We start from the raw sequence: 16,727 nt of genomic DNA, 5'->3' as shown, positions 1-16,727 counted from the left end.
CAAATTACAAATTGTACGGCAGAGCTCGGCGCTCGGCGACTCGAGGTCGAGGTCATGCATGCCTGTGTCCACTGATAGCAGTCAAACAGTCTCGGACTGGCAGCGGGAGCGCTCCTAGGGCGCGGTGGGGTATCGTACACCGGGCCGTTGACTCCCCGTAAAAGCCACGGTGCCCTCAAGCAGCTTCGATGAGCGAATAGGGCCACTCCCATCACCCAAATGCACTAGCCCACTCATTGGGGACCGATTCCAGTAGGGCTCTAATTATGGCAACTGGTCGCAGTTTTGAGAATATGAGTCGGTACACGTTCTATAACACGATGTAGGGCTGCAATGGACACGATGCACCGAGCTCTCTTAGTAAGGTCTTGAGACAACGGCTTGAAACGGCGAGGTGGCAAACGGCAGCAGGGGTTTCCGTCCCGTAAAACCTGGCAGGCCTTCCAGTACATTCCGCGTTCATTGTTTGGTGAGAATCAGGCAGGAGTAGGATCGGATGGTGGGAGTTGGTCTAAGGACCAGATTTTGTTTCATGACTTACGCCGGTCGGTGGCTACATAGTTGCTCATAAGGCGCTATGGGCGTCCTACCCTAACCATGACCTCACTGCTTCGGCATAGCCCACCATGGGACCAATCAGGCAAATATTCTACATGAACGAGGATAGCGAGGAAAGGGGACCCAATTAAGTTGAAATAGACAAGTATATGCGTACGAATACGGGAGTGAACGCCAAATCCAGCCGCTAGAGGTGGCATCCAGCGGTCTCCACCGGGACAAACCGATGCGGTTACGGGTGGCGGAAAGGCGGCGACACCCAAAGCCACAGGGGGGATCCAGCGGTCCCCACAGAGGCCAACAAACGTGGTCAAAGGTAGCAGTAAGGCAGGTACGCCTAAAGCTACCCCTGACAGCAAACGGTGCTCCGGTGATCTGCTGGTAGCGGCAGTCTCAGCCGAAATTGATACGCTACCTAGAGTGGCGGCACTGTCGACACAGTTCGATGCCTGTTTCAAATTCGCGGTTTGCCGTAGCAATATCTCGAAGCCCTTGTAACAAAGTCTTCTATTGCTACGCATCTGCATCAACAGTGCGAGGGTCAACTACGATGCGCTCATGAAGCGTGCGGAAGTGCCTGGAAAAGCGCTCTAAAAGTGCCATAGCACTTCTAAGCGCGAAAATACGACCGTGTCCAAATGCACACAAACGGTCGCATTGTCGTTCGTCGAGGTCTGTTCTACAGAACCGGCTGCGAAGCGAACGAGGAAGTCTCCGAATTCGAGACAAGCCCACCGGCTGCTCTGTCAACGGCGAACATTGGACCTAAGAAGGAAAAATCCAACGCGGGCAGCGGAAAATGAACTATCGTGTCGGATAAGAAGCAACAGAAGTGAGAAACGCGCGAAAAATGTGAAAGCGAAGAAACCAAAGAAAACAAGGAAGAGCAAAGATGACGCGCTCATACTCAAAACTGACGGGTCTGAGTACTCGGAGATCTTGAGGGCCATGAGAGGCGACACCCAGCTATAGGATTTGGGCGAAGATGTTCGGACCATTCGTCGATCTCGTACCGGTGACATGATTCTTGAACTACGCAGAGATGCGAAGGGAAAGCGGGCTACCTACAAAGAGGTAGCTTTAAAATTGTTGAGGATGGACGTGCAAGTTTAGGCCCTCACCTCGGAAGTGACTCTCCAGCCTAAGAAACCTGAACGAAATCACAGAAGGGTGCGACATTTTACAAGCCTTTGAGAAGGAATGCGGGGTTACGGTGGCCGTAGAGGCAATTCGCCTTCGAACGAGACCCCGGTTGCCACCGCAAAGCTTCCATCGTCCGAAGGAAGCAAAGCCCTGAAGAAAATCAAGCTGAAGGTTGGTTGATCGCTATACCCGCTGGTCATCCTTCAGCATCCCGATATTTGCTGCAGGTGCTTCAAGCGGGGACATAAGTTGTGGTCCTATGGAGGGCCCGACAGATCCAGCTTATGTCGACGCTGCGGTGGTGCATGCCATGCAGCGCGGGACTACGGGCGCCAACTGCGGCGGTGGCTTATAGATATGACAGATAACCTTCGGTCCTTCCACTACTTCGGTAGCTGTTCAGTATCCGAAATTCTTTCAATCAGCTGGTAGGAGGCCAGCCTTTTCGGGTCTTCATAAGCTCTGCTCCAAGGCCATCCTTCCTAGCCGATTTATTGTTCTTCAGTCGGTCCTTTCGGTTACCTCACGATCGTCCGTCAGAAGACTACCATCTTCATCCTGGCACATTTCGGCTCGCAGCACGAAGCCTCTGCGGGATGCGTTGAGTTTCTCGTAGAACTTTCGTATTTCCTTAGAATGGTGCAACTTTTCCACCACTGCATACTCCTCCGCATCCAGGCGGCGCTTTTTTTACAGAAAGATTTTAGTTCGTTGCATCTTCTTCTGTTTGTGTCTTTCTACATTCGGACGAGTGGCACACCTTAACCGCTCGCATAGCGTTCTCCTCACCCATCACTCTTCTAGATACGTCATCGAACCATTCGTTTCGTTTGGTTCGTCCCACATGCTCGATGACGTTTCCGCTACGCTGTTGATGGCTGTTTTGATGGTGCTATAACAGTCCTCGAGAAGAACTTCCGGGGCGGGCGTCGGTACCGCATGTTGTTAACAACGGAGAGTTGTGGGTGCATCACAATCATCATCAGGTACTTCGAGCCAACGTTAGCGCTTCTACTCGATCTGATGACGGTGATGTCTTAAAAGTATTTCTGTCTGATTTGGGGACTTCCAGGTGTACTTGTGTAGGGGGTTATATTTTATAATAATTATAATTTAGGTGTTTTATAGCTCAGCTATCCTTGAGATTTTGTGTAAATAATAAGCCATCAAGGGTACACAGTACTTTTACTAAATCGATTCCTTTAAAATTCATCATTTTGTCTTTAATTAAAATTTGGAATTTAACATAACATTTTCATCGAGTAGAACTCAAATCTGCCCATGATTTTTTTGATGGTGAAGAGTTGCTCTACCGACAACTGTGTTCCATCAATTTTTAACATTATTTTCGAATGACGCTGCTCTTCAGAGTTATGATTGTTAACCCTATTAATATAAGGGTGAGTTGAAATCGAAACCCTAATCGAGTCAGTTAAATACATTGATATAAGAGAGGCTTCCGTGATTCTACGTTAGCCTTGCAGTCGTGTCTCATACCCAACCTCTTCAACTACTTCCGACCTTTGGGCATCATCTCGATTCGGAGATACTTATATTAGATGGTAGGGTAATGGCTCCTATATTCATCTCAGTACCTATATTCATTTCATCGCGCCTTTCCGATTAATTCATCATTAAATTTTACCATACTTTCAACGTAAAACTTCCAACCACTTGACAAAATTGAGAAGCAAATAGATTTACTTTCGAAATTTGTAGAAACTTGACGGTAAATTGGACAAATGAGAGAAATAAGATGAATATAGCTGTTGAAATGAGTAATGGAGCGATCATCAATTTAGTCCTGTTTTCGATTTGGAATGGACAAAGCTACGTCTGAAATAAAGGTCTGCATTTCCAACAGTACAAAAGTTAGCATCATTCAACCAAAATTTTCCACATTTTAGTGACCGCGCAGCTAATTTTCAAATTGATTGCTGAGATCCATTGTAAACTGAGTGAACTATAAGCATTTTCAATTGGACAATTTTCGTGACGCTTCCGATAATTGGAGTTTCATTTTACACCCAGAATGTTGCCGTAAGAATATGAAAAATCACCTCCGACTGATGAGGAAACTCCCTTAATAAAATTCCACTGATAAAAAAAAATTTAGCAGAATATCGAGCGTAGCAAAATGTGTTGATGTTGAGTTGAACTTTGAATGTCTGTTGCAAAAAATTTTTAAAGCAATACTCAAACAGAAATTAGGGAAGATAAATAAAATATTATTTATTAAAATATTATTATAAATATATAAAATATTATTTAAAATGCCGCGAAAAGCAAGACACACACTTTCCAAATCAACCCAACGCTTAAACACTGGGCCAACTCTCGGAACCATAAATCAGCCATGAAAAGTTTCGATCTGTGATAACAGATTAAAAGAGTCTCCACACCTTAACGCGACACGAGCAACCATCCGTTATTACCCAAGGGCAACAGAAACCGTACGCTTTCCTTGTTTGAATGGATAATGTTTTGCACCGATTCGATAAAGCGTGGAGGTAAATGAAAGAAAAAATCCGTGAAGATTAAATAAGATGTATTTTTTGCTTACTTTCCGCTGAATTAGTTAGTATTTTGTCGCTTGTTATTCTAATTGATTTAATTTTTTATTTTAACATATTGAAAAATTCGATTGCATCGCTAGTTGGGTAAAGCTTCATTTTGTCTGAACTGCTTCTGTGCATTTCGTACCGATTTTCTGTCAGCAGTGCTTTCAAAACGGAATTTTTATGAGATATCTAAACTACAATCAATGTAACCGTCGGCGATAGAAATCCTTTGGCAACTAGACATAGGTACTGCCGGATTATGTGTGGTATCCCGATCAGAATGATCTCCCAAATATAGAAAGGTATAATCTAAAATAGTGACCCAAATTTAAAGCATTTCGGCACTGAATGTGGATTTGGTTTGTTTTGAATTTAATCTAATTTATACTTGAAATATTCAAAAAAAATTCTATTTAGTTACATGTCAAATGGCTCGTTATGCAGAACCCAATGACGTGTTTTTACTCTTTTCAAGTCGGGCAGAAGTCAGTTCAGTTTGAAAAGAAAATTTAATTTTACCACGATTCGATATCACACAGAAGTTACGATTCAAGCAGAAAATATTCACGTGTGTGTGTAAGAGCGAGATAGAAAGAAAGTGCAGCGCACGTAGTATAAGTTATAGCTCAATATAGATTATTGGATATTTACAGGGGCATCAAGAGGAGGAATTTCGGGTTTGGCTTTTGCCACCCTCGCTTTCATCCGGTCGTCGTTCGGAAAGTTTTTCGTCTGTGAAGTCCGACGGTCTTCTTATGTTCGGTTCAGCAAACAGTAACCGTAATGGCTGATATATGGTGTTATAAATTCCGTTAAGGGGTATTTCGACACTCAATTTTACTGAGGTTTCTTTGCGGGCTTCAGATGGAATGATTATGGATACTGAGAGTTTTGCCAGAAAGTGGTACAACATGCTGTCGTTTTGATTTGAGCTGGCAACTTTGAAAAGGTTGAACTATCAATACTAAGCAGTGATTGGTAAATTGGCAGGAAAAAAAGCAACCGGTAATCGGAAAAGTGTTACCTGATTATCTGTGTTGATGGAGAAGGCAGTTACATCCAGTATTCTGCTGAACGCTAAGCTGAAGAAAGTGTACAACCACATGGTGCTGGAAAAGAAAATGAAACATAGTGTGATTCTATCATTTGTGATTTGATATTAACCGAAAGTGACATATATTACAGCATGCATAATAAACGTTTTCAAATTGAAACAGATTTCTTGTTAAATTTTGTGCATTTTGTCAGTTTCATTGCATTCAAAGTTATAATGCTCATGATTTTATTCTCACAATAATTTAACCTAGGAATGCAACCTGCAACGATTCTAACAAGACACGAACTGTTTTTCGCGTTATGCTCTAGTTACCTCTCTCAACTCTGATGAAAAGATAAATCTGTCAGTCAGTGGAAAACTTTCCCAACGAAATTGTGTTCGTATAAATCGGCATTACTCTGAAGGCATAGCACACATACTTTTGTCAGCTCTAGTTGAAACTTTGACTGCATGTGAAAAAAATATCTGTCACACACCTTCGGTTACGCTGAGTTTACGGGACGTCACCAGACAAATTCGAAAGTATGTCAACCGTTACATGGCACAGTAACAAGTAATAACAGTCGTGTGATCTACACGACCGTTGGTCTTTCGCGCAGGATCAAAACAAATTTTTTTCTCCAACGAGATGTTTTGAATGAGTTTCCTAAAGTTTCCGCTCGCCCCAACCTTCAGTCGAAAGAAAATAAACAAGGAGAAAAGTTTTCACATTATTATGTGAGAAGTGATTTAACATTTTTCGGCCATTTGGACTGTAGGAGGAGAATGTACAGAAAAAAGGTACGGAAAAATTTCGTAATCTCCTCGGTGCTCAAGATGCAAACAAATTTATTATTGTTGCATTTCAACCCGTGCGCGAATGGGGTTGCTGCAAAGGCAAACTGAAATTGGGTTGTCCTTTGTTCGACTGAATTGCCAGCTAAGTTTTCACAATCACGGGACCGTTGAAGGCTTTTTTAAGCCTCCCCGCCTAGGCCACGCGAGGTACCAACAAGCTGTACTTCAAGCAGAGCAAAACGCAAATTTTGTTGTTTGTTTGAATGATTTTTCGTATTCCCAGCGGTTAGCAGCATCGCGAAGTTTGCCTTTCCCACTGACTAACGACGTGGAAGTGTGACCGAAAACTTTCAGCAGAATAAAGTAAGTGAGTAAAAGGAAGGTTTCCGACTTCTACCCGAACAATGAAGCTATTTTGAGTAACTGTAATCTGAAAGTTTGACGGAAAATAGATTTGGTAAAGTTTTTCTGCAACGGACAGGTTGTACACATTTTCCCCTTGGGAATGCTTGTCAGAAATAACATGCGAAAATAAGGTGTGAAAAACATGACGTATAAGTTCGAATTTATTCATTTTCTTAGTTAACACATTATCTTCAGTAACTTTTGTAAACATAATGTAGGAAGTTTCTAGCCTCAGTACACATCAAGTTATATGTAAGGTTGACACCTCCATTAAATTTACAGTGTAGAACAGCGGTTCTCAACCTGGGGTACGCGTACCCCTGGGGGTACTCGAAAGCCGTCAGGGGGTACGCGAAAGAAAATCAGTAATGGCGGACAAAGCAATTTTTCACTAAAATACTTCATTTGTTTTTCAATCTTGCTCTAAAACATGACTGTAGCAATCAACCAAACCATAGTTTAATTTGAAACCTAAACAAGACTACTGCCACATGATCTATCACTACTCTCTCCCACTCTGCGAAAACAAAACAAAATATCGTCAAGGGGTACGCGAACAAAAAAAGGTTGAGAACCGCTGGTGTAGAACTTTGATAACCATTTTCGATTAGCATGTAGAAATATGGTAACGATCGTTCACTTCCAAACCCCATTGGCAGCGCACTGGCACACAATGTAGGTATATGCTGAAATCACAAACTTACAGACGTAACACTGGAACCTAGCTCAATCGCCACAAAAAAAAAACGATCATTTCAAATTTATAATCGAATAACACTCATCGCGCGATAACGCCGTCTGAGGCGCTGTCATGCAATATCATACATATTTGTGGTTCCCCATTAGATACATGCAGTAACACTGGCGCTGTTGTCGAAATACATGACGCAGCGCGAACACGGCAGCAGATGGTGCTAGTGTTACTAACGTAAAATACTGGAGTCATCCGAACGATGATTTTATTGAAAATTTGTTCGAAGTGTTATGTCTGTTAGTCTGTGCTGAAATATTTATTGGAGGTATCGCTGTGGGTGGGAGAACGCGTATCTATCTTGATGATAGCGTCACACTCTTTCTGCTGTAGCACAAAAATGTAATGTGATGGTACCTTTCTTGATGTTATAAATATTCAACAAGTTTGTTGGGCTCGGCTGAATCACATTACAGCTTGACTTCGTTCGAGACTGCACACAAGTTTGCCTTTGAGTTTACCGAGATGCTTTGGAAACGCTTCATGTATTGCCATATTTTAACACCACCCTCACTGAAAATAAGTTTCGTCATGATGCATCTTATGCTGCGTATGCAGACTAATAATTGTATTTGTGTCACGTCAGTATTAGAGACTAGATCCACCTTAAAAAAACTTAATATTTATCTCAGTCATCAGTTAATAAAATAAAGAATAATATTCGTGTTAAAGATGTCGCTTTCGGTTTCAATTTTTAGAACGTCTACGTTAAAATCGCAGGAGAAATGTAACTTCACTCTCGACCATTAGAAAGAATGCAATTCAAAATTTAATTTTTTACTCAACATAATTTTTCCATTGTGAAAATGTTTAGCGATTAGCAGTTTTTTTTCGCACTTTCGAGGCGGCTAGGGGCACCAAAATTTACAGGAACGGTTAAAAAACTACATATAATATTGCATTTGTTTCCAGTTCGAGCTGTAGAGTACAACCTGTGTTGACAGGTGTTATCTACGTAGACTACAGCCAGTGTTATTGCAGGTCGCCTGAAAATTATCTACCGCGTTTGTATGGAAGCTTGTCGCGCTTTGCCGTCAGCATCCGGAAGAATCTGGACCCCCTTGCCTCGGATCCATTCTTTTCGCCTGCTACCGTTTGTAACCAATCTAGTATTGGCAGGAGTTATACAGTTATTGTTGCATTACTTTTCAGGTATCTTGCAGGTTCTACTGGGGTTAGTTTGTGTTCATGTCAGCCAGATAGGCCCCGCTTTCAGCTGTTAAAGTTTTAAACTTCTTGGAGTCCAATGGTAAATATATCAGTTGACAATGCTCTCTGTCTCAACAACCAGCGTTAGCAATTTTTCTTCGTCAATCGTTTTCCCCACAGTGTGGATCTTTTATTACCGATCTACCAACGTTTCTCAAACAGCAGCTCTGAAAATAATAAGTTACATTTCGTTCCGGCACTGGTAAATGTTATAGACAGCTTCTGGTCGATTTACTTACGCATGAAGCGCTCCGCTCTCCGGAAATTCGTGCTACTATGGCTCAAAATTTCCATTAGAGATCTCTGTCATCCAATCATCGCACTCATAAGAAGAATGAAGTTGTTGACAAACTGTAAGCTCATGATGCGCAGTTCTCACAGTAAGACAACTCTTCACTTTTTACTTCCTACTTTCGTTAGGAATGGGCCAAGGTTATCGCGTCATACACTAGGAGAAGCGCACTCATAGGTGGATTACTGGGACAGGCTTTGCAGATCTCACAAAACAGGCTTCATTCGGGTAGCGTAATGTTGTTGCAGCTCGTTAATAACGGTTTTATTACTCTCATATCGATAACGTCGATCACCGAAGCTTCATCACTCGCCGCAATTTTACGGCTCGGTTATTTCAGCAAACCAGCTTCATCTAGTTTTGGTACCTATTAGCCAAAAAAAAGCACTTTTCCGCTAGAGAAAAACATGTTTGTCATTCGGCTCCATTTTGCTCCGTTCGAAGTCTCAAAATTGAGTGTGCTCTATAAGCTTTTGTGTTAGTTTCAAATAATTGAACAGAAAACGTAGGGCGTAAGCTGCAGAACGCATCGCTAGTGTTTGTACTTTCAGAAATCTCTCCCACTTAAGAAGGACTTGTACTGACGCTGATCTGACCAGATCCAGGTTCCCACTATTGTAAACTTTGTCCTAAGAAACCATCGTGAAATACAACGAGATGAGCGCTCCAACGTTCACGATCGTTCGAATATAAGCTGCTTGTTATTCTCCTCAGTATGTGAAAGAAGAGGAGAAAAAATTCACCGCGCACTTCCCTTCCAGTTTGTGCCTGCGTGTAGCAAATGCTTTCACCACACTGCTTCTTTTTCCACTCCAAAGTGTCACAACCAGCTTACAGAGAGCAAACACACTTCCAGCTCACCCCACATCTGATAGAAACAAGAGGGGTGAATCACTCTTCAAAGAAAACGCAGAAGTACACAACAGTGTCCACTGGCGAGTAGTCCGGAAGGTGAAAAAAACCTACCGGGCAAAAGTGTAGTCCTCGTATAGCTACACTGCGAAAACGAATTCCACCAGAGTAAATTCGACCGGCACGAGCAACGCAATATTTTTTTTTGCTATCTCCCAATCTCTTTTCCTCTTCTGCCATGCTCAAAAAACCAACTGGTAAACGCACCGCAGATAGCTCTGCAGTGTAATTATTGTGCGTGATGTCCACACGTGTGAGAAAGTACACTATAGTTCATTGTCTCGCAAGAGAAAGATTTCAGATTTCACCGCAGTGCTTTCGGGAAGCTCTGTAGATAAAAATCGTTTGTCGCTCTCCTCTAGCATGAGCGTTGATGTGCTCCTTAGTGTGAGAGCAGCTGTTTCCGCAGTGCAAGATGTTCTCCTGCACTCTAGAGGCTATCTGAGGAGAAAAGACAAGCATGCGTACGGTTACCAATCAATTTCCAGCCACGAAGTAAGCTGCTGGTATAACAATGCAGTCGTTTTATGTTCGAACCCAGGTTTGGGAGAGACTGTTAGTGTCATTACTTAGTGCACTGTCACCATTCGAATCTACGAATCTGATGTGCTACGTAACCACCCTATTCAGAGAAAATGAAGCAAAACGCCAAATTGACTCTGTATCCCTCGATTTTGCGAAAGCCTTGGACACTGTACCACATGTTTTGATCATTACGGCGGATCATTATTAGCGAATGGGTTTCCCAGAATGGATTGCGTAGTGGTTATTCTCTTACCTAACAAATCGTTCTGCATACGTATTGGTTAACTCCGCCCATTCTCACATTTTCCACATTGCATCCGGCGTACCTCAAGGCAGCGTGCTTGGGCCCCTAATATCCAATATATTTGTTAATGATCTGTATGTACTGATCTCATCGAGCAAACTATTTTTCGCTGATGATTTGGAACTTTTACGTGTAATCCAACGATAAACCCGATGGAGAGAAGGAGGAGTTCTATGAGCTCCTGGAAAAAACGTATAATGAGTGCCCAGGACACGACATCAAAATCGTCATCGGGGATGCAAATGCGCAGGTCGGGCAGGAAAACTTTTTCCGCTCCGTGTTTGGTAGAGAAAGCCTCCACTCTACTACGAACGACAACGGCCTGAGGCTTAAGTGGTCAAACTAGAGACCAAAATTTAATATCTTAATATCTTACACCAAAAATTGTGAATTTTTTTGAAAACTGATATATGGTACCTAGGGGACTGAAAAGAAAAACGTGATTGAAAGGAGGTAGATATCTTGTACCGTTTTTGAGTAGTTGAGAAAAGCAACTCGCGTAAAAAACGTGTAAAAAAGCCTTACTGTACAATTGAACATCCAGCGGCTATCAACTGGAATAGTGGCTACAGAGTACCTGCGGAAGGTTGGAGGTAGCCTGAATGAACAGTGGAGGCATATCCACAGTGCAATCAGCACCACAGCGGGAGAAGTGTTGGGTACATCTGCGACAGCCACGTCCAATAAGTGGTTTGACGCTGAGTGCCAGCGAGAGACGGATGAAAAGAACCGCGCCAGAGTTCACATGTTAGCCACGGCTGTGACCCGTCAGAGCGTAGGAAGATACAGGGAAGCTAGAGCTGCTGAAAAAAGACTCCATCACCGGGAGAAACGACAGATGTTTTCTTAATTCCATACCGTAGCTGTCGGGTAGTTCAATTTCGGCCTCTCTTCATAATAGATCCGTCTCAAAATGACTGCAAAGCGCTCCGTTGTCTTTTTGCCTTTCTCCTAGAAAGATATAGCAACCACTGGCAAAACCGAAGGTATAAAGTGCTCCAAAGGGCCGAATGGCATATATCACTCGACTCAGTTCGACGAGCTGAGCATTTTCTGTATGTGTGTGTATGTGTGTATATGTGTGTGTTTGTGTGTGTGTATGTGTGTCAAAATATGAAAATCACGAAACTTGTTTATCGCAGAAACTACACAACCGATTTGAACAATACTGATATCAGATGAACGGTAGTTAAGGGTTGACTGATGAATATTATAATGATTGAACACGTGGTTCAAAAGGGGGACGGGGCACGAGGCATATGGACGCTGGGCATACGGATGTTAGGCATAATAGGCTAAGCATACAGACGCGAGGCATAATGGATACGAGGCATACTGCCACAAGGCATAACGGACGCCAGGCCGAATGGACGCGAGGCCGAATGGACGCGAGGCCGAATGGACGCGAGGCCGAATGGACGCGAGGCCGAATGGACGCGAGGCCGAATGGACGCGAGGTCGAATGGACGCAAGGCCGAATATGATGTTGTATGATCGCATGAGAGGCAATTATCGTGACTATGTGTTCCGAATTTGCAACATCCATATGGCATCAGAATGTTTATTGAAAAATATGTTGCACGTTTGATGATTGAGAAAAAGCGTTATTCAATGAATTGTATATTAAGCTCAGATATGTTTTACCGCCGGCGGAAGCGACGGCCTCTCGTACACAAACGACTGATCTACTGGTTTGCTAGGTCTACTCAAACAGAGTTTCTTTGCTTTAGTTAAGTCCGAACGAGCGGTAGCGAGTAAGGACAGCATTCGCTCGAACAGCGAGTCGGCCGACGGTTGCGAGTGTATTGTTTTCCAAATGACACTGTGAAGCGAAAAGCATGTTATTGAATGAGGGCTGTGATTATGATGACGATGATACCGTATTGCGCCTCACTTCACCTCGGCCTTGTGTCCATTCGGCCTTGCGTTCATCCGGCCTCGCGTCCATTCGGCCTCGCGTCCATATGCCTCGCGTCTGTTTGCTTAACGGGGTGTCATCGCTCAAAAGTTGTGAAAAGAAAATCATATTTGAAATTGAAAATAAAATCCTACTATAAATAATCAAATCTGAAATGATATTTTATCGGATGATACATAATCGAGTCTATATATAATCGAGTCCAACCTAGATATGAGTACAGTGACGTTTCAATTATACCACGATCAAACAAATTTCGCGTCATATATTTCAAACATATTTATTTCATGTTATTTGCATGTGTTGATGTATGTTCTGATGTGTTTAAATGTTATGTTTTTTTATGTTCGGTGGCAACATAGTTTTAGTGTTGGCTACTTAAAGTGAAAAATAAGTCCAGCGATTAGTATTTATATGGGTGGTTGTCAACGGAGGGGGAGGGGGCTGTCAAAATCATTAGGAATCAGTCCTCGAGGGATGTTGATGGCCCCTAATAAGCTCGAATGAGAAAGGCTGGGTCTCAGTGCTAGGTGGATTCATTCGGGTTTTTTAATATCTTTTGGGTTTATTTTTTCTCGGCACTAAACTTAGAATCCTACTGCCTAACTCTATTCTCTTCCACAGCTATTCTAGTTGCGTTTTGAAGGCAAGCGGACAGAATCCATCTCCTTCTCTTGTCTTTGTCTTCTACGCACAGCAAGTTTTAAGATCCAGTGCGCGAGAGGCGCAACCGCATGATTGGGCTGAAATTTTCGGTGTTTGTTTGTCTATTCAAGGTAGGAAGTTTTGCAAAATTTCATTTTTTTTTCATTGAGGTTAAGTGGGGTAAAACGGCTCTCGAAAATGATATGTCCAAAAACGTCCAAATTCTAGAAAAAACAATAACTCCTGCTAGACTTGATGGATTTTTCTAAAAATTTGTGGTATTATTCAACACTAAGAGTACTTCAAAACGCATGGTCACAATACTTGGCAAAGAGGTAACATGACAGAAAAAATGCATTTTTTTTTTAAATTGTCGATTCTTAGGGTCATCCTACTCTTTCATCATCGCTAGAAAAAATATCTGAATATAGCGTTTTGTATAGCAACCTCAAAAGCTGTAATATCATGTGTAAGTCAAGTGTACCGAATGGGGTGAAACGGCCCTAGAAGGTTTATTTCAAAAAACCGTCAAAATCACTAACATCACTATATTCCCTGCTAGACTAAATAGATTTTTCTGAAAATTTGGATAATCACTCTACCTTACCAGAACTACCTACTTTACCAGAAGATACGCCATTTGTGATAAAACGTTCCTTGAAGAATTTTCTTTCGAAAAATGCTGTCAAAATCACCAAAACTGCAAGAAACTTGGATTGGCCCCTGCTCTTGTACAATGGCTAAGGTCGCATTTGGTTAATCGTACACTTTACGTAAAGGTTGGATCACAGCGTTTTGCTCATTTTTCGAATGTATCAGGCGTTCCGCAGGGCAGTAATTTAGGACCACCGCTCATTGCATTGTATATAAATGACGCATCTCTGATATTGCCAGACAATTGCCGTATGCTTTTTGCAGATAATGTTAAGTTGTACAAGATAATTTGAAATACTGTAGACTATCTCGAATTCCAAAAATCATTTGACAGTTAGTATTCAGAAATGTTGTGTGATTTCGTTCCATAGGAAAAATAATCCGGAAACGTTCAGCTATACAATGGTTGGCCAAACTCTGACAAGAGTTAACCAAGTTTGAGATTTGGGAGTAACGATAGATGCAGCTCTGTCCTTCAGGCCACACTACAATGAGATTATAGCAAAGACGAATCGACAACTTGGTTATATTTTCAAGATAGCCGCGAAATTTCATGATCCACTGTGCCTTCGATCATTATCCTATTCCTTGGTACGATCTGTTCTTGAAACTAATTCCGTAGTGTGGTATCCATATAACGCAAACTGGATTGTTGGAATCGAATCAGTGCAACGGAAATTTGTACGGTACGCCCTTCATTTTCTTCCGTGGTGAGATCCTCCATTACGGCGAGAGGCCACTACGGCGAAGAAACTTCCTTTCGCTACCGCGTCGTTCTGCGTCATATGGGCAACACGATCCCATCCGTTCTATGTCAGTTAGCTTCAACGTTGTAGCAAATCTAGCCGACTTCAAGATCTCGGTAGTAACGTTCAAGCAAATTCTCCGTAGACGACAAGCTTAAATGTTTTCGAAGTGTACTTTATTGTCTGTAAACATTAAGTAGTAATAAGTAGTTTATGTTATCATTAAGACCACCAATGTGTCAGGTGATTCAAGACCAACAATAAACAACAATATCAAAGGCATCAACATCGGTCAAAAATGTCGATATTGTATACGGTAAGTATCGATTATATTAAATATCGAAAAAATATCAGCAGTTCTACGCGGTATAGTAATACAATGTTTTCTTATATTCTATACATTATTTCCAGTAGTTAGTCGTTTTTGCACGAAAGCCTATTTTGATTTGCAAACAGCAACATCACCCGCTTCAAATATTCCCAAAATACCTAATAGTCACATCCAAAGATTCATCAATAGAAACAACGGTGTTTTCTGTGAATTTTGTATGCTGAATACCGGAAAATGCCGTTTCGCTTTAAGTAAGAAGTTGTTCTTTAAAAGAATTTGGTACATATGGTGTGGTAAATTTGTCTAAACCATCCCTATTTATCTCTTAGGCATAATTTTCCACGCTCTGGGTGGTGTTTTTAGATTTTCGCAAACTGGAAGACGTCAACTCGGACTAAAAAAAGTATGCAGACATTCTATCGGTTCTGAAAATATAATTATTGGAGAGTATTTCACATTTTCATCAGCTTCTAACAGCTTTTAACATTCCAGTAAACGCCATCTTGGATTTTCAAATGGCATCAGGCGTCTATTTCAAGTTTCTGGGTGTAGTTTCGGTACTAGAATCTACATTAATATTGTTCTACACTGCCTTGCATAAACCGGAAGTCGCGAAATGAATTTTTAAATTGCGTGAGGTATCATACTCCGGAAGGTCAGTCTGATTCCGAAAATATACATATTGCAGTAAATCATCGACTTTCGCAAATTTCCAGAAACCGGATGTCGTTATCTTGTATATCAAAATGTCGTCGGACATCGATTTCCGGTGACTAAGCGTCATTCGGGTTCCGGAAATACCACTATTTGGAGAATTTATGAATGTTTTTCACAGTTTTATACTAGTTCTCAGAAACCGGAAGTCACAATCTTAGATTTGGAAAAAGCATCACCCTCCAGGCCCGAAAGTCGTCGAATTAGTTCTAAAATTTTCCGTAATACCCGAAACGTTTTTCTTTTACAGCGGTTGGCTCTGCCCCTTTTAAATACATCTATAAACACCTTCTTTGTAAAAGGAACTTGTAGACCAAGTTTGGTTAAGGTATTCAAGAGTTGTACTGGAACATACAAAACTTGTCTTTTATATAAATAGGTTGTTGAACTATGAAAGTGTCTCATTTCACTCAAACATTAATTTCAACGGTAACCAAAAAAAAATCACAGGAAAGTTGTATGCAAAGCCACGACCGCAAGGTTGAAGTAGAATACTTTCACAAGAAAGATAACCCGGCTGCTTGCGTGTCAGTCATTTTTTCTAGTAAATAAACGTTGACCGTTCATTGGCAGTATTGTAATTTCTTTTTGTTTGATATTTTGATTGAAGTTCATTGAATATTTTTAAATTTTGTGTAAATGACAATTTATTATCAAATGAAATGTCTGTTTATTATCTGATGAAGCTCTTATATAGGCCAAATAATGCATTCCCAATTTACTAGGTCCATAACTATGCCGACCGTGCTTGGGAAAACGATCGTGTAAAGATCAATCAGAGGTCGAATTTAGTTTTTTGACAAGGCTTGAGAATTTGAAATAGTACAATAGTTTGAATAACAAAATTGCAATTTCATGCATTTAGTAGGAATCTTAGAAGATTTTCTAATCGATTGCTGCAAAAACGAAGGAAATCCATCGAAAACTAACCGATTTATTAGCATTTGAAATTGGACATTTTTCTCACTTTTTCCAGTTTTAGCTTTTCATTTCACATCACTATGTAGCCGAACTTCCTGAGAGAAGTATTCTACTTCAAAAGAACTTTTTCATTTCTCAAGGTGATTTTTTTTTTTGACCGTGATAAAACAGCACTGTAGTATCATTTTAAATAATCCGAGTAATCGTGATTTTAAATGCTTAACCAATGTCATAAAATGAAACCCGTGTCAAAACCGTCTGTCGGTTCGACTACGACTCAAATTCTCAAATGTAATGAATTGAT

General features: G+C 41.4%; 1 protein-coding gene across 2 annotated transcripts in view; it reads right to left on the bottom strand.

Annotated features, from left to right (window-relative positions):
• Nucleotides 1-16,727, bottom strand: part of LOC129724573 (uncharacterized) — a 163,707-nt gene that overhangs the window by 86,955 nt on the left and 60,025 nt on the right. For both annotated transcript variants that reach the window (XM_055679567.1, XM_055679566.1), the window contains exon 2: nt 5,287-5,371. In XM_055679567.1, the coding sequence (XP_055535542.1) occupies nt 5,287-5,371 (85 nt within the window). The remainder of the gene's footprint in view (nt 1-5,286; nt 5,372-16,727) is intronic.

The sequence above is a fragment of the Wyeomyia smithii genome, chromosome 2, assembly GCF_029784165.1.
Source record: "Wyeomyia smithii strain HCP4-BCI-WySm-NY-G18 chromosome 2, ASM2978416v1, whole genome shotgun sequence".
Taxonomy (NCBI): Eukaryota; Metazoa; Arthropoda; class Insecta; order Diptera; family Culicidae; genus Wyeomyia; species Wyeomyia smithii.
This window is presented reverse-complemented; position numbering and strand designations above follow the sequence as displayed.